This window comes from Periplaneta americana, chromosome 7 (assembly GCF_040183065.1).
Source record: "Periplaneta americana isolate PAMFEO1 chromosome 7, P.americana_PAMFEO1_priV1, whole genome shotgun sequence".
In the NCBI taxonomy this organism is placed as follows: Eukaryota; Metazoa; Arthropoda; class Insecta; order Blattodea; family Blattidae; genus Periplaneta; species Periplaneta americana.
In genome coordinates, this window is record NC_091123.1 from 1,526,749 (window position 1) to 1,545,975 (window position 19,227).

The following is a 19,227-nucleotide window of genomic DNA, read 5'->3' on the forward strand; positions in this document are numbered from 1 at the left end:
AAACAATTAAATTAAATTCTTATAATTATAAGCTTTGTTGTCACCAAAAATTCATTTAATTTATTCACAAAAGTTTTAAATGCCATGGAAAATTCACTTTTCCAAATGTTCCAGATGTTTCAATGGTTTCGAAGTCAGACATCAAAATGATTCTAAATAAGTCTACAGAACATGTCAAGATAAAGAAACAGCAAGCTTTCCTTTCTTTTGAAATAAATGTTAATCATTTCAATGTCCGTTAATAGACACTGTGGTGTCTCACTGTACCCCCCTGAATGGGAACAGTGAGACATTTGCATTTTTTTGACAAACACGCATTGTATATTATGTCCTTTATCTATTAACATTTCTGTTTATGTATTGTTGTACTCCATGTTTTAATGTCTATTACTATTACACTTGATTTTAAAAAGACTTGAATTCTCACTTGCATACATATGTCTTATAATTTTGTGTCTCACAGTACCCACTACTCCTCTACAAGAAGTTCATTTAATTAGCAACTATAGAATATTAAAATAATTTATAAACCATACTGTTACACATGTTTTTTTTTTAGAAGTATCCCATGATTATCTATACCAGAAGCTTTCTGAAAATCTAAGAAAATTTGTAAGCACATTTAGGGATCATAATTTAAAAACATCTTAAATGGGACAAACGTATCGACTATCTTCGTAACAAATTACGTAAAATTGTATATTATTTCCTTCTCTTACGAAATTGCTCATCAATAGACCTATAGGTACAGTATCGCTTGCCTTATTTGAGTCTGTATAGAATCTCAAATCATAGGCTGCTGCGGATAAGACATCTGGGCCTGCAACGCAGGTAAATCTACATTCAAGGAGACAAAAGCCGCGCCCCATTCTCGACGCTCGCTGCACGCTTACGTACACATGAATGTGATACGGCATCAAGATCTGCGCGCACAATGGCGGGAAACTGTTCTGCCTTCACGAGAGAGGACTAATAATAATAATAATAATAATAATAATAATAATAATAATAATAATAATAATACTTGAATAATTTCAAGGGAAAAATTGTTCCGGGGCCGGGTATCGATCCCGGGACCTCTGGTTGAACGTACCAGCGCACTGCCAACTGAGCTACCCGGGAACTCCACCCGACACCGTCCAAGTCTCACAGAGTTTGTGTGCACTCGATGTGGGTCTCTGGCGTTTCGTCAGCCCACACGAGTTGTGTGGATATAAAGGGAAAGGTTGAGACGGTGTCGGGTGGAGTTCCCGGGTAGCTCAGTTTGCAGAGCGCTGGTACGTTGAACCAGAGGTCCCGGGATCGATACCCGGCCCCGGAACAATTTTTCCCTTGAAATTATTCAAATCTGCTTCACAGGGAGCTTTACCTGAAAGACTAGATTTGCATAATAATACTTACTTACTTACTCACTGGCTTTTAAGGAACCCGGAGGTTCATTGCCGCCCTCACATAAGCTCGCCATCGGTCCCTATCCTGAGCAAGATTAATCCATTCTCTACCATCATATCCCACCTCCCTCAAATCCATTTTGATATTATCGATACCACAACATTACGGAATCGTGTTTAGGTACATTACGCACACCTTTGAACTCTTTTAACATTCTCAAATTTAGCATACCAAAGAACACATTGTGCCCGCTGTTGATTTGTAGTAGCCATTTTAATCATCTACGATTTTCATTTGTCCTTTCAGATTACGCACTGTTGATTGTCATATATGGAAACTCCCATCTTTTAATCATAATATAACCAGTAAGAAAATTTTCCTACTATCATAATAGCTTTATAATAATATCTAAATTAATATTGTCCATACCCAAACGGATCAGACTTATTGAGACGATACTGTGGGGTTATACAAGTATAAGAAACCAGTAAATTGTTACTTACTTGAGAACCCTGAGGTTCATTGCCACTCTCACATAAGCCCGCCATCGGTCCCTATCCTGAGCAAGATTAATCCAGTCTCTACCATCATATCCGACCTCCCTCTAATGCATTAGTATTATCCTCCCATCTACGTCTCGGCCTCTCCAAAGGTCTTTTTCCCTCCGGATTCCCAACTAACACACTATATGCATTTCTGGATTCGCCCATACGTGCTACATGCCCTGCCCATCTCAAACGTCTGGATTTAATGTTCCTAATTATGTCAGGTGAAGAATACAATGCGTGCAGTTCTGCGTTGTGTAACTTTCTCCATTCTCCTGTAACTTCATCCCGCTTAGCCCCAAATATTTTCCTAAGCACCTTATTCTCAAACACCCTTAACCTATGTTCCTCTCTCAGAGTGAGAGTCCAAGTTTCACAACCAAAGGAACAACCGGTAATATAACTGTTTTATAAATTCTACCTTTCAGATTTTTTGACAGCAGACTGGATGATAAAAGCTTACAGTTATTACGATATACTGTAGATTATTCATTTCCTTGGTCTTCTCTTAAATAGCAATGAGCGTCATTTTATCAAGCATTCAGGCCTTCTTTTCAGTAAGCTTTACTGGGTCATAATTTATCTGGGGTCAAACTCATTTCCCTCTTTGAAGAGAATAAGGAAGTACGTAGATCTGCAAGCCCACCAAGGCCCAGTTACACTGAACCCTTAACGCTAAATTTGGATTCCGCCGCGAAGTGTTACGTTGGCGACCCTGGAATTTAAATGTCAAGAAGTTTCGCGTCCTCCCTCGCCTCTTCAAGCAGCAGAAATCGTAAAATCTCGGCCCACGCCACATTATGCTCTCCACAGCACCAGAGAGCTTCATCTTTTAGCCTTTGATCTTTCCCGCTCCAGAAAAAGAAGACTACAGGCGCTGAAGGAGTCTTGCTCCCATATCAAAAACGTGACGCCCACGCTTTGCAAAGGTTACTGCAAACAGATCAGTTCAGCTGTATGGCAAATGCACCTGTGACGCCACCCGCAATACAGAAGGAGAAAACTGTGAGTCCCGTCGCTCTAATTTCCGGCTACATTTAAACGTGTGCGTCTTGTGATTCGCTGATGAGGACGTTAAGCATTTTCTAATGCTGGATAAATACTGAATATAATCGCCCGCCATTTTGGCTCTTTCGTTGGCGTTCGCAGAAAGCACACGAGGACGTTATTTGCCGCCCAATTATTTGCTGAATTACAGTGCGTTAGATTTATTATCATAGGAGCTACGACATGATAATGTTTAACGGTGCGGCAAATAGATTCCTCGTATGGTAGCTAGGCAACGAAAGAACAAAAATGGCGAACGATACTACTATAAGTCCCGTCGCTCTAATTTCCGGCAGCCAATCGCGTTGCAGATCGCCTACATTTAAACGTGTGCGTCTTGTGATTCGCTTATGAAGGCGTTATTCATTTCTTAAAGCTCGATAAATACTAAATATAATCGTATGGGCGAATCCACAAATGCATATAGAGTGTTAGTTGGGAGTCCGGAGGGAAAAAGACCTTTGGGGAGGCCGAGATGTAGATGGGAAGATAATACTTCCAAAGCCTAACAATAATAGCTGTAAATACAACAACAAAGACGCTGTGAAAAATGGATCCAGTTTCTTAGACTTGCCACAAGGTTGTCGGTGATGGTGCCTTGCAAAGTCTGGCTCAATTCTAGACACTCAGCGGGGTCTGTTTTATGATTGATGAACATTTTGTTCATCTATCTGCTGCAGTTATAAAGGAAATTCAATTTTTTACATATAAGCCTACAGAACAGCTGGCAAACCCTAAAAAAGTCTCCTTAATATGTAGCTAGTCGACGATTTATGCAACGGAGAGGGAAAGGAATTGACCACCCTACTCCAATATCTCCTGGCCTAATTGCCTCATAAGTAGTGCCTTGTTGGTATCACTTGTGAGGTTCATACCTGTGGACTAAACAACAAGCTTTAATCAGAAGATAATTCTAACAGCCCCTCTACTTTTTTGACGAGAAAACTATTATTCGTCGCCAAAAAGAGATTGTTCATTTTTTTTCCACTGCAGAAGAAATAATATCAAACAAGAAGATGTTTTTATTATATTTCCAAAGATATCGGACGATACTTCATCAACATGTGTTGCTGGGAAGTATATAAAAGATTAGAAGAAATGAAGTACTCTAATACAATAAAATAGGTATTAATTGACTTACTAAAAATCTATTTCACTAATGTTAGCTTCACCAAAACGTCTAAACGGAGCCGCCATTTTCAGTTGACTATCTATGCGGGAAACAAATGACGATCGTAAAGCATGTTTTATAGTGCCGTAAAGAATTTGCAGTTTGAAATGTTGACAACCAAAGAAATGCTAGGGAAGTAACAAAATTGTAGCGATAAACAGCCATGATTGGTTGAAACACGTCCTTTCGTACCGTTTTATGGGTCAAAAGTAGTATGACGTAGTGAAAGTGTAATAGTCACTGTAAGACTTTTCAGATTAATGCCTATGATAATCTCTGAGACACATTCTAAAATGTGACACTACAATTTGCGGAAATGCACCTTATACGAAACAACTCGCATTACATTGTTGTTAGTGGAAAAATATAGAAATGGATGTCCCCTCCCTCTCCCTCATGCTCTTGAAATGAGCGACAACAATCTTAATGCAAATATTTGCAGACAGTGTTGGTAACACTTCAAGTTCCGTCTTTCCTCTTGCTGCGATTTAATCTCTGCAAGCAGTAGTGACATCTAGTGAAAGGACATTACAACACAAACTGACGAACTACTTCGGGTCGAGAATGCAAGAGCATTGTACGGCGAACAAAGGTGCAAGTCACTGCTAAGTTTCCTTGGCAACACCCGGAATCACAAACATGTCTCCTGGTTCAATGGAACGCTACACTCAACAAATTCGGTTTTGTGTCACGCGAATTTATTATTATTATTATTATTATTATTATTATTATTATTATTATTATTACTTACTAGCTTTTAAGGAACCTGGAGGTTCATTGCCGCCCTCACATAAGCCCGCCATCGGTCCATATCCTGAGCAAGATTAATCCAGTCTCTATCATCGTATCCCACCTCCCTCAAATCCATTTTAATATTTTCTTCCCATCGAAGTCTCGGCCTCCCAACTAACACTCTATATGCATTTCTGAATTCTCCCATACGTGCTACATGCCCTGCCCATCTCAAACGTCTGGATTTAATGTTCCTAATTATGTCAGGTGAAGAATAGAATGCGTGCAGTTCTGTGTTGTGTAACTTTCTCCATTCTCCTGTAACTTCATCCCTCTTAGCCCCAAATACCTTCTTGAGCACCTTATTATCAAACACACTTAACCTACGTTCCTCTCTCAAAGTGAGAGTCCAACTTTCACAACCATACAGAACAACCGGTAATGTAACTGTTTTATAAATTCTAACTTTCAGATTTTTTGACAGCAGACTAGATGACAAAAGCTTCTCAACCGAATAATAACAGGCATTTCCCATATTTATTCTGCGTTTAATTTCCTCCCGAGTGTCATTTACATTTGTTACTGTTGCTCCAAGATATTTGAACTTCTCCACCTCTTCAAAAGATAAATTTCCAATTTTTATATTTCCATTTCGTACAATATTCCCGTCACGAGACATAATCATATACTTTGTCTTTTCAGGATTTACTTCCAAACCTATCTCTTTACTTGCTTCCAGTAACATTCCCGTGTTTTCCCTTGTCGTTTGTGGATTTTCTCCTAACATATTCACGTCATCAGCATAGACGAGCAGCTGATGTAACCCGTTCAATTCCAAACCCTCTCTGTTATCCTGGACTTTCCTAATGGCATACTCTAGAGCAAAGTTAAAAAGTAAAGATGATAGTGCATCTCCTTGCTTTACCCACAGTGAATTGGAAACGCATCTGATAGAAACTGACCTATACGAACTCTGCTGTACGTTTCACTGAGACACATTTCAATTTATTATTATTATTATTATTATTATTATTATTATTATTATTATTATTATTAAATAAAGTTTAGTAGTAAATGGTTTACGGTGTTTTTATTTTATCCACACCCAAAAGGCTCACTCTGTATATTTTATAACAGTCACAAACAAAGCACTAACGGCAGGATTTTCTCTTCCCCAGAATACGCCACTGTTGGCTACATGGCAAAGAGGATCCAAATGCGGAAGAACCGGTTCCTGGCCATTCAGAAGATTGCAGAGCAGAAGAAAGCTGGTTTGGACGCGGCTCATGCACCACCCCCCGGACCCCCAGGGGAGGGTGACCATGCGCCCAAACAAACAGTGAGTGTCGCCAACCAAAACTGCAGCACCATCCCGCGGGGCCACGCACAGCCGCATGGGGTAACTACACACCACACCGCAGCATGCTCCTGAGCAGTGTTGTACGCCTGTCTGTCCGGTCTCAGTTTAAACAAATCAATAAGTAAACAGTGCAAGATTAATTGCATATTCCCGACTACACAGTAAGCAGCCAATATTTATTCCTTCAGATAAAGTTTCCAAGATCAGTTGCAGGATAGTCCACACCTGTGGAGTAACGGCTAGCACGTCTGGCTGCGAAACCAGGTGGCCCGGGTTCGATTCCCGGTCGGGGCAAGTTACCTGGTTGAGGTTTTTTCCGGGGATTTCCCTCAGCCCAATATGAGCAATATGCTGGACCCCGGACTCATTTCACCGGCATTATCACCATCTCATTCAGACGCTAAATAACCTAAGCTGTTGATAAAGCGTCGTAAAATAACCTAGTAAAATAAAAAATTTGCAGGATACAAGAGCAAAAACTTATGTAGGGACGAGAAACTAAATCTGTACAACCCAGTCGAAATAATAATAAAAAGAAAGATTGGCCTAAAGATACAGAATGTTTCATAATACAGACATGGAAATAACACTACAATGTTCTGCCATATTTCTTTTGTACGAATACCTTGCAGAGTTATGAATTTCGAGACTTTGGACCCGATACAATAAGTTTACTGTGCATGCACTATAGGTTGTTGACTCGCTGCAGGTAGACAGAGATGTGTTGAGGTAACAACGTTGCTATTTAGAGTAGAGTACTGTAGTATAGGGAAACACACATATGTACATTCTGAAAGTAAATATACATTACACAACGACAATGTCAAAAGAATATGAAAAACATTTATTCTCCTGTCTTTTATAGTCATTTGTGTTTAATTATACACAGTGTTAATGGTGGAAATAAGCATGTAGCAATTTTAATTTTTTCATTTATCCTATTGGTCGTCTTTAGGAAGTGCAGTTACAATACCGAATTGCAATGCACTACAAGATACATTCTCAGTGTCTCGAACGTAAATCTTTTTCGGTTATCTGCCAAAGTCTGTACTGTAGAAAGCTGCGCTCTACGTCACATGACGTGATAGGAGCAAAACCAAAAAACCTAACATCATCGCAGTCTCTAAGACACAGTCCTTTATTCTCGGGTGACTCTATGTCCACTAATTTGCTGTTTATGTTACACAATGTTCGATATCCGTTATTTTTACATAAAATTGATTTCCACTTCTGTTTCACACGTTCAGTAACCGGTGTACTTGGTGTCTCATTAATTCTCTGTGTCATTTCCTTAACTAATTTGAGGGCTTCCGGCATCTCTTGCTCTGACTTTTCTAACCGTGTAATAGTTTCAGACACAGTTTGTATGAAAACCAAATTATTCGTCAGAACCTTCAAATCCAGAGCGTTTTCCTTTGCGTATTTGTTGGCATTCATTCTACAGTACCCCCCACCCACTGTACGCTTTACCACTATACTCAGTACACCGTTATGCGGATTTCCCACTGAACTGCTCTATCGGGTCCGAAGTCTCCAGATTTATTAATATCTGGCATAAGAAAATTGGTGTTGAATCAAGAAAAATGAACACAGAAAAATAGATTTGAAAATAAAATGAATATTTATGTAAATTAATATTCTCCTCCGCTACATTCATCTAGTAACTTCAGGGAGCCAACATAAAATTACTACATTTGTAATCAGAAATTTTAAAAAAGAATTCTTCGACGAAAAACAATTTTGACAGCTCTTTAAATTCCACGCCCCCTTCCAGCCTTAATTTAAAAAGTGTAAACATACGAGTATTTGTAATCAGAATTGAGCTGAATCCACTTGGGGTATGAAAATATATATTCTGAATAAGTGAAATAGCTAAAAAATTTAAAAAAATTTTCATGATTTTCAGTTGAGTCTTCCCTTAAGCAGGCCTATCGATTAATATTCTTAAGAAGTTTCGTTCGGAGGAAATGTACGGATAAGGTCGGGCGTCATTTATTTCAAAAGAAAGTTATCCCCGATGGATAGAGCTATCAGAAAAACACTGGCTACTTTTTTCTCGCCCGGTGAAAATGTTTATTTTGTGTATTGATATTTCTGCATGCCGCAGAGGTCTGGGTCGGCAAAGAAAGAGATAAAGTAGAGAATATAAGTGTGTACACAAAGATCACATACTGCAGTTTATGTAATACTGAATAGAGTTATAGAGAGACTGCTACCATTGTATTAAAGAAAGGTAGAATGTTGCTATGGCAATAATGTCAAAATATATAAATGCATAATTAAGTCATTGGTTATGTGTCTATTATATAGACAAATGAAGTTCAGTAACAAAAAACTGGGAAAAAATACTTTTTAATAGAAAGTAACAGATTTAAATACAACATTTGAACAAAAGTAATAGTTATACCTCCAAGAATAAGTTATTGAAACATTTTAAACATCAATTTAAAGTATATTAACTTCTGACACATTGTACAACACTGCTCAACAACATGGAGTCCAAAGATGATTTACTAAGTTTACCATGAACTTCAGCGGTTTATTGTTCTTAAATATAATGCAATAAAATAAAATGTAAATACAATTAAGAAAGAAATGCACAAAAATTAAAACACTAATTTAAAACCAAGGATAAAACATGCAGAAATCACACCGTACGTTAGACTATGGCACGTTTCTGTGTGGAACTTACTGAGGGCACTGGCAGAACACGACGGCACCTCACACCTTGGGATGTGGAGCCGAAAAACATTCCAATAATCGGGCACATTTATAGCGGGCACGCTTCACAGCACATGCTTGACGGTGCGTCACAAGCAATGAAAAACATTTTCCACAATTTGGCACGCTACAATAGAAGCCGTTTCATTGTACATATGGAACAGGGCACGAGCTTTGATTGAAATACTGAACAAGCAAAATTTAAGCACATTATGATAAACAACGTTTCATTATGGGCATGGAACTCACAGTGCAAGCTTTCACTGTACTTTATAGCATATGCCGAAAATGATTTTTCGCAATAGCACACGTTTTAATAAATAATATATTATTTTGGAATAATATCATATAAATTAGTTTTTATTTTCAGTCAATCACTTATCATGTTAAGATGGCAGAAGTAGATTCTGTTACATCAGGCTACAATATTAATATACGTCACGAATATTTTCGACTTACTTTTCAAGTCATCTTCAGGTGATAGTTTACTAACAAACAAACATTTGAACGTGGTGAAAAATATATAAAGATAAAACACACTTATAAAACACAAATAAATAGTCTAACCATGCATACTTTTCTTAAAGGGGTTAAATTGCGTACATGGTATTAAATTAACATCCAGATAGAAAACCTTCCAGTAGATATAATTATAATATTTACTTACTTACTTACTTACTTACAAATGGCTTTTAAGGAACCCGAAGGTTCATTGCCGCCCTCACATAAGCCCGCCATCGGTCCCTATCCTGTGCAAGATTAAGCCAGTCTCTATCATCATACCCCATCTCCCTCAAATCCATTTTAATATTATCCTCCCATCTACGTCTCGGCCTCTCTAAAGGTCTTTTTCCCTCCGGTCTCCCAACTAACACTCTATATGCATTTCTGGATTCGCCCATACGTGCTACATGCCCTGCCCATCTCAAACGTCTGGATTTCAAGTTCCTAATTATGTCAGGTGAAGAGATATAATTATAATTTATACAATATATTAAAAAGGCAGGCAGTGTGCCTGAGTTGTAAAATTAAAATCGTTTAAAATTATTATTATGTAAAACTTAAGGCTAAGGCTTCTTCTTTATAAAGTTGTATAATACACGTCACTGTACGTAACAGAAAACCACAATTTAAAGTCACACAGAGTTAGTGTGCACTCGAAGTTGGTTGCTTGACGGTTGTCAGCCCACTTTGAGGTCTGTGGATATAGAGGGAAAAATTGGATCGGTGTCGGGTAGAGTTCCCGGGTAGCTCAGTGGGAGAGCGTTGGTACGTTTAACCAAAGGTCCCGGGTTCGATACCCGGCCCCGGAACAATTTTTCCCTCGAAATTATTCAAATTAACTTTACAGGGAGTTATTCCTGAAAGCTTAATTTGCAATATACAGAGTGTTTAAAAAATACGGGGCATAATTTCATGTATGTATTTCCCACATGTAGACAATCAAAATAGTTCATTACAACATGTGTCCGGAAATGCTTTAATTCCGAGTTATGACCTTCACAACATTCAAATTCACCGGAATGTTTTTCCGTATTTTTTAAACATCCTGTATTGGAAGGCTGTAGTGAAGTGGATGTAAAAGAAAAACTCGGTCTATTCGCCGTGGTGAGAAGCATAATATGAAAGATGTACAGTGGAGGTTTTCAGATGATGTGGCCTTCTCATCTTGGCGTTACATGGTAGAGTCTACCACGGCGAATAGACCGAGAGTTTCTTTTACATCCACTTCACTACAGCCTTCCAATACAGGGTGTTTCAAAAATACGGAAAAACATTCCGGTGAATTTGAATGTTGTGAAGGCCATAACTCGGAATTAAAGCATTTCCGGACACATGTTGTAATGAACTATTTTGATTGTCTACATGTGGGAAATACATACCTGAAATTATGCCCCGTATTTTTTAAACACTCTGTATATTGAACTTTATAAAGAACAAGCCTTAGCCTTAAGTTTTACATAATAATAATAATAATTTTAAACGATTTTAATTTTACAACTCAGGTACACTGCCAGTCTTTTTAATATATTGCATAAATTATAATTATATCTACTGGAAGGTTTTCTATCTGAATGTTAATTTAATACCATGTACGCCATTTAACCACTTTAAGAAAATATACATGGTTAGACTATTTATTTGTGTTTTATAAGTGTGTTTTATCTTTAAATATTTTTCACCATGTTCAAATGTTTGTTTGTTAGTAAACTATCACCTGAAGATGACTTGAAAAGTAAGTCGAAAATATTCGTGACGTATATTAATATTGTAGCCTGATGTAACAGAATCTACTTCTGCCATCTTAACATGATAAGTGATTGACTGAAAATAAAAACTAATTTATATGATATTATTTCACAAACTTATCTGAATTCAATATGACTTTTAAATATTATTTTGGGCTTGGAACTCACAGCACAAGCTTATGCGGTACCCACAACAAATGCCTAAAAGCATTTTCAACGACTGGGCACGTTATTTTAACGAACGTTTCACTGTTCACTTGAAACTCTCGGTACAAGTTTTGTCGGACCTCCATAGCAAAGACCGAAATCACTCGTGATCAAGAACGACACTCCGTAACAAATACTGCGGAACACTTCCCACAATTTGGTACGTTATAATCAGAACGTTTCACTGTCAGCATGGAATACATAGAAATTTAGGCTTATTTCTCAAGTACAGAGAATAAATCTTTTCATAATTGGGCAGGTTTGAGGCCTATTCAAAAACTTTCTACTGCCGTTTTAACGGTATTTTTCAGAGAGAAAAAAATCAAAATAGCATATTTTGGCAGGTTATGGTCACTGCGGGCACCAATTAAAGCAGAGCTTTGACGGTATTACTGAAGAACGTTTTCCACGATTGGGCACGATGCAAGTGGCCACCTCACATTCTTCTCTCACTTGTACCAGGAGTCAATAATCTACGCAATGCAGTTTTATCACAAGTATCAACAAGCAATGATATGTATATGCCGAGCTTTCATTGTTCTTCGCTTTTCTTATACTTTCACAATTGGAAAATGAATGTTGATTTTTTAAGCATTTTTATCTTACTCACATCTAGACTATACTACTAGTCTATTGCTTTGATCACCAACAATTTTCACCGAATGTAATTACTGTATCATAACACATCATCATTGTTGTCATCCTCCTCCTCCTCCTCCTCCTCCTCATCATCATCATCATCATCATCATCATCATCATCATCAACATCATCATCATCAACATCACCACTTCCAGTCACACGTTAAACTCTTACCGTTTGTTTCGACTTCAACCAGTCGTAGTCCAAATATCCTTTATTAATTATATTCGGAATCATTATTTTATTTTAATCATTCTATTCTATTCTACTGATTTTATATTATTCGATTTTGTGGATATGTTTACTTCCAATTATTCTTCTAACATTCCCTTACGTCTTGTCTGCTATAAAAGTATGTTCTCTACTGTTTTCCCTTCAAGAAGTCCCTTGTAACTATGTTAATCCTACTTAAATCTTTTGGCTAAAGAATCTAAAATTCCCTAACACACAGCAGAATTGGAAGGACCAATGAAGGGCTTCCTGAACAAAGAGGTAGCTCCACTTTTATAAAGTTGTGTGAAACAACAAAAACATTCTAAAAAAGGAGGTAGCTCCACTTTTACAAAGTTGTGTAAAAAAAACATGCTAAAAAAGGAGGTAGCTACACTTTTACAAAGTTGTGTAAAACAACAAAAACATTCTAAAAAAGGAGGTAGCTCCAATTTCATAAAGTTGTGTAAAACAATAAAATCATTCTAAAAAAGGAGGTAGTTCCACTTTTACAAATTTGTGTAAAACAATAAAAACATTCTAAAAAGGAGGTAGTTCCACTTTTATAAAGTTGTGTGAAACAACAAAAACATTCTAAAAAAAAGGAGGTAGCTCCACTTTTATAAAGTTGTGCAAAACAACAAAAACATTCTAAAAAAAAGGAGGTAGCTACACTTTTACAAAGTTGTGTAAAACAATAAAAACATTCTAAAAAAGGAGGTAGTTCCACTTTTACAAATTTGTGTAAAACAATAAAAACATTCTAAAAAAGGAGGTAGTTCCACTTTTACAAATTTGTGTAAAACAATAAAAACATTCTAAAAAAGGAGGTAGTTCCACTTTTACAAATTTGTGCAAAACAACAAAAAAATTCTAAAAAGAAGGTAGTTCCACTTTTACAAATTTGTGTAAAGGAAAAAAAAACATTCTAAAAGGAAGTAGCTCCACTCTTACAAAGTTGTGCAAAACAACAAAAACATTCTAAAAAGGAGGTAGTTCCACTTTTACAAATTTGTGTAAAACAATAAAAACATTCTAAAAAAGGAGGTAGCTCCACTTTTACAAAGTTGTGCAAAACAACAAAAACATTCTAAAAATTCAAATTTTAACTCACCTTCTTTCCTTTCCAGAGTATGTCCTGGGTATCGAGGAGTTTCATTTTATCACTCACTAATTTATTACAATCAGCAATTTGGGGGGGGGTGGAATATAAACAAATAATAGAGATACTCCATTTTACATTAAATTTGGATATAATTACCCATATTTGCACTGAACACACAAAACAGATATATACTGTGCGGATATCATAAACTGCAACACAAGACATACATACAGAGTGGACCGTAAATTAATTTTAGGGAGTTTCTCTTTAAGACATTTCAAACAAAAAAGTTTCATACAATTTTGCTCGTTTTTGCTTCATTTTCGAGATAAAATTTGTTTTATATGAAAGATTTCACAGCGTGTTTTGGGAAAGCCATTGATTTAATTCCCAATATGCTCAGTCAATTTAAGAGAGCAGTGTATTATGATAATAAATGATTGAAAGAATTTTAGTTTTGCCCTGTAAATGTCAATAAACTTGATGCGAATAAATTTAACATTGTAAAATAACTTTGCAAAACGAAAAGTTATATTTGTTCGGATCAAATTTCTGCACATTTAAAGGACGAAACTAAAATTATTGTATGTTAATAATTCATAATGAAGAATATAATTCATATTCTTTAGCGTGTGAAAGAAGCAAAACATTAATTTGACCAAAAATTGGAGCCACCCCTTTTGGTAGGGAGTCCTTCAATTGTGTTGTACACCTTAATCACAGGAAAAAAATTTAAACGAATATAATGTGAACTTTCCTAAGATACTTGTAACTTCCTTCATTTTCATTTAACTTATTTTTCAATTTCGTGTAATAGGCCCTATATCATAATCCAAATAATTAAATATTATTTTGACTTTCAAATATTTCCTTACATTCTAATTCTGCTTAATTTTTAATCCTGTTGTCAAAATATTATTATTTTTTAAATTTTTTTCAGCAGTATTTTCATTCAAAAATCTTTTAAAAGATAGTGACACCAAATGCAGAACTTTAATAGTTCTACGTCTTCGACAAAGTGATCTATCTTTCATATCATCTTTCTCTGCAAGAATTATAACTGAAACTTTTAACCCAAATTTAACATCAAAACTTGATAATAAAATATTATCTTTCTCAGTATGAATTTTATAGCAACTAGTGAATGACAATAACATACCTGTACATGGAAGTTTGTCATACCTTGAGCCGTCAATTGTTTCAGATAACAATTTCAATTCATATTTATCCACTGAAATGAACGATTAACCTTTTTATTATGTCAGATGGCCGTGGAAACTCGCTAATCGTGAATGATCATACGTACAATAGCAAGCATAGCCTACTTCAGAAACTAGGCTGAAAAATTCGATGGACACTCTAAACTAAAATTCTACAAATAACACAATTATATATAGACAACTCTGAACATAATTCACCCATGTTTATTAACAAACCGACGCGAGGATGTATCTGTAAACCTAATTGGTAAAAGAGTTGAGAATTTTAGTTCACTACGGTAAGTGCAAGAACTAACAAATTAAGAAAAAGAAAGTACAACAAATCGAATGCAAATTTTCAGTTCAAATGATGAAAGAGATTACTATAGAAGCTAGATAACTACAAAGAACAGACGTAAAACGGTTTTCTAAACATAGATTGATAACTATAGACGAAATGGAATAAGAAATTGCAACGACTGAAGAAGAGATGGCTTTAAAGATTGCAGCCATAATGGATCTCATTCTCTAATACTTGAGGACAAGGAAAAAAGTATAAAAGGAGTTACCAAAGAAGAGACTGCAGGCGCAATAGATATGGACTGAGACGACCAAGAAAGAAATGGTCTGAACAATTATAGCCTCAAGAGACACCAAACTTTGTTTGTGAAGTAATTGGATGCCATGAGATTTGCATAGCTTTCACATGGGCATTATGAGAATGAATCTCTTCTTGCTTGAAACAGAGACCTGAGTTTTACACTTTTTGTTAGTAAGATGTGAAGTGAGTTCAGAAATTTTGTAACATCCGTGACGGAACGTTTTCTTTATTTTCCTGCAATAATAATACATTTTATTCAAACAACTTTCTTCTGTAAAATGATACTGTACCTCTAAATTGATTTTAATAAGAAAAGTTGACGAAAGCCATGTTATTTTCAATACATTTAGTTTGAAAATAGTAAAAGTTTAACATTCCGCACATCTGGAATGACTGTGTAGTGAAACGAAATTCACTCTGTTGTCTCTATAGACCGTTACAATATTTGTTAGCAACTGCAAAATATTAACTTACACGAATACACACAACAGACATAGACTTGATACGATCTACTAGACAGGAACGTGATTGTGACAACGATTTTGTATACATTCTTCACAACAGGGAAAAACTGTTGCAAAATAAATAAGTTAAATTATGATATCTACAAACAATTTAAGGGGAGAGGATGGTATTTTTAAAAACTTTTTTTATATTTGGTATAAATTATTAATTTTTTGTATGTAGAGAGCTCATAGCTGTGGCAACTCAACCAAATAAAAATATTTTGAAAAAAAATATTTGGGGGTCCAAATTTGAAAAAAAAAATACCCACTGCAGGATTGTACTAAAACCGATATATCTAAACCGTTTTTAAAGATAGATTCAAACAGTTTTTGCAATGTATTTGCAAAAGCATGTTCTACAAACTGTTTGTAACAGAATTTTGATATTAGTCCCTACGTTTGTAAAATAAACAATTAAAATTCAGTAACAATTTTCTGATTTCCTTTCTTGCAAACAAACGGACGTATTTTTAAAATGAAATCAATTAGCAAAATTCTATTACAGAGAAAAGTTTCGTAATAGTCTAAAGAATGTGTATTCTAAATTTCATGCATGTATCTTTAATAGTTCAGAAATTATATCCATTTTTGTCTGGCAATGTAGCAAGAAAAAAATGAAGTTACTGGAAACCGATAAAAGTGGGCGTGTGATTTAAAAATCCATAGCGCAGGAAGTTTAAAAATGACGTCTCAACATCCGATAAGGGCACAAATACCCACAAAATGTTATGCAATGCATTCCACACATATCAAAGGGTATTGTAAAGAAAAAAAAATTGAAAATTTAATTTGCCGGCAACAACAATAAAAGCGGGCGTGTGATTTAAAAATCCATAACGCAGGAAGTTTAAAAATGACGTCTCAACATCCGATAAGGGCACAAATACCCACAAAATGTTATGCAATGCATTCCACACATATCAAAGAGTATTTTAAAGAAAAACTTTTTTTTTTGAAAATTTAATTTACCGGAAACAACAATAAAAGTGGGAGAGTGATTTAAAAATCCATAACGCAGGAAGTTTAAAAATGACGTCTCAACATCCGATAAGGGCACAAATATCCACAAAATGTTATGCAATGCATTCCACACATATCAAAGAGTATTTTAAAGAAAAACTTTTTTTTTTGAAAATTTAATTTACCGGAAACAACAATAAAAGTGGGCGAGTGATTTAAAAATCCATAACGCAGGAAGTTTAAAAATGACGTCTCAACATCCGATAAGAGCACACATACCCACAAAATGTTATGCAATGCATTCCACACATATCAAATTAAAAATCCATAACGTAGGAAGTTTAAAAATGACGTGTCAACATCCGATAAGGGCACAAATACCCACAAAATGTCATGCAATGCATTCCACACATATCAAAGAGTATTTTAAAGAAAAACTTTTTTTTTTTGAAAATTTAATTTACCGGAAACAACAATAAAAGTGGGCGAGTGATTTAAAAATCCATAACGCAGGAAGTTTAAAAATGGCGATCCACAGATATCGCAGAATTTGAAAGAATTTTTATTTTTTTGAAAATTTAGTTATTTTTCATCAAAAATACCATGCTCTCCCCTTAAAAGCTTGAGTTCTACTACAAAACTGACCATACAAAGAGAACTGGTTCTGACCTGGCATCCACCAGAAAGAAGAAAACGAGGCAGAACTGATCTTGCTGGGTATGGAAATGCTGGGAGGAGGAAAATGAAAATGAAGGTGGACGGCACAGGGAAATATGCAGCGTGCCACATTAATAACGAAAAATAAATAGATAGAGCAGTCAGAGATTAAGGAGATCTGAAAATGTTTCAGAGGTTATGACAATACTAGTCAACTAGAAGTGGCAACAATCGAAATATGTTCTTAACACGAGACACTATTGAGATGTATGGCGAAAACTACTGTACAGTGAGGGTACATACAATATATATGTGAACAGCAAACACTGCACAAGATTTCGAAAATCGTTGCAAAGTCCTAGACAATTTATTGCACGGGAACCAATGTTCGAAAGCAACTTCTGTTGCAGCTATGAGTACGAGCTTTGTTGTCGTCAAAACTGGAGGACATTACCATTATCTGTAAAGTCGCTTACTACAAAGAAACTTTCAAATACATGTTTGTGAAATTGTAAGTAGTTTTAATTTTTCATCACGTGGTGATATTTATGGAGATGCACTGCTGAGTTTTATAACTTCTGCATTACGCATTTCATCTTTCTTAATGTTGTAAAACACGTAGATGTTACTGAAATACATGTTTATGAAACTTTAGAAATTCATATGTTGCAAATGTGCCCTACAAATTATTTTGTGCGAAAATAATTACTTTTATTAGTAATAATTTATTTCACTGCGATATGCATATAATTACTTTATCGTTTGAAACTACGCTAAGACTTCCTTGAGTCAAATATGTTGATGTTTTCCCATTCAGAAAGCGTCAGTAAATTTCTTACTGAGTATAGTTTTATGTTTTTATATTTGAATTCCATATTATACGTCGTATCAGAGAAAAGAAGGGACATACCACTTACAGGTCTGTATTGAATATGTGCAAAATTTCATTGTTCCAGGTGAAGTCATTCTGCAGATACGTTTCACAGTATACTAAAGTAAAAATTATGGACCAGCATAGCTCAGACGTAAATCACTATTCTCGCATTCTGGAGGTCCCTGGTTTGGCCAATGTGATCGTGATTTTTGGTACTTTCTTCAATCATAAATAACCGTAATTGTAGTTGCTTAAATTACAGATATCAGGTTGGTTCCACTGACACCGCTACAAAGATACACAATCTGACTCAAAGACGTGAATCCATAGCGGTACACGCTTGCAGACTACTCAGATATGGTACTTAGTGACATTAGGTAAAGATTCGTCATGTGATTACCTGACACGGTATGGCATAGTTGCGCCCCGAAGAAATCAGGTAGCAGAAGGGACATGGCATAGTTGCGCCCCGAAGAAATCAGGTAGCAGAAGGGACATGGCATAGTTGCGCCCCGAAGAAATCAGGTAGCAGAAGGGACATGGCATAGTTGCGCCCCGAAGAAATCAGGTAGCAGAAGGGACATGGCATAGTTGCGCCCCGAAGAAATCAGGTAGCAGAAGGGAAATGGCATAATTGCGCCCCGAAGAAATCAGTAGCAGAAGGGACATGGCATAGTTGCGCCCCGAAGAAATCAGGTAGCAGAAGGGACATGGCATAGTTGCGCCCCGAAGAAATCAGGTAGCAGAAGGAACGTGGCATAGTTGCGCCCCGAAGAAATCAAGTAGCAGAAAGGACATGGCATAGTTGCGCCCCGAAGAAACCAGGTAGCAGAAGGGACGTGGCATAGTTGCGCCCCGAAGAAATCAGGTAGCAGAAGGGACGTGGCATAGTTGCGCCCCGAAGAAATCAGGTAGCAGAAGGGACATGGCATAGTTGCGCCCCGAAGAAATCAGGTAGCAGAATGGACATGGCATAGTTGCGCCCCGAAGAAATCAGGTAGCAGAAGGGACATGGCATAGTTGCGCCCCGAAGAAATCAGGTAGCAGAATG

At 36.3% G+C, this 19,227-nt stretch overlaps 1 protein-coding gene across 14 annotated transcripts in view; it reads left to right on the plus strand.

Moving 5' to 3' along the window:
* Rdl (Resistant to dieldrin) overlaps positions 1 to 19,227 on the plus strand; it is a 448,130-nt gene that overhangs the window by 407,860 nt on the left and 21,043 nt on the right. For 9 of the 14 annotated variants that reach the window (XM_069830127.1, XM_069830132.1, XM_069830131.1 and 6 more), the window contains exon 8: positions 6,066 to 6,226. In XM_069830127.1, the coding sequence (XP_069686228.1) occupies positions 6,066 to 6,226 (161 nt within the window). Of the gene's footprint in view, positions 1 to 6,065; positions 6,287 to 19,227 lie in introns of all 14 variants that reach the window. The other 5 variants (XM_069830121.1, XM_069830120.1, XM_069830119.1 and 2 more) reach the window with 1 other exon arrangement.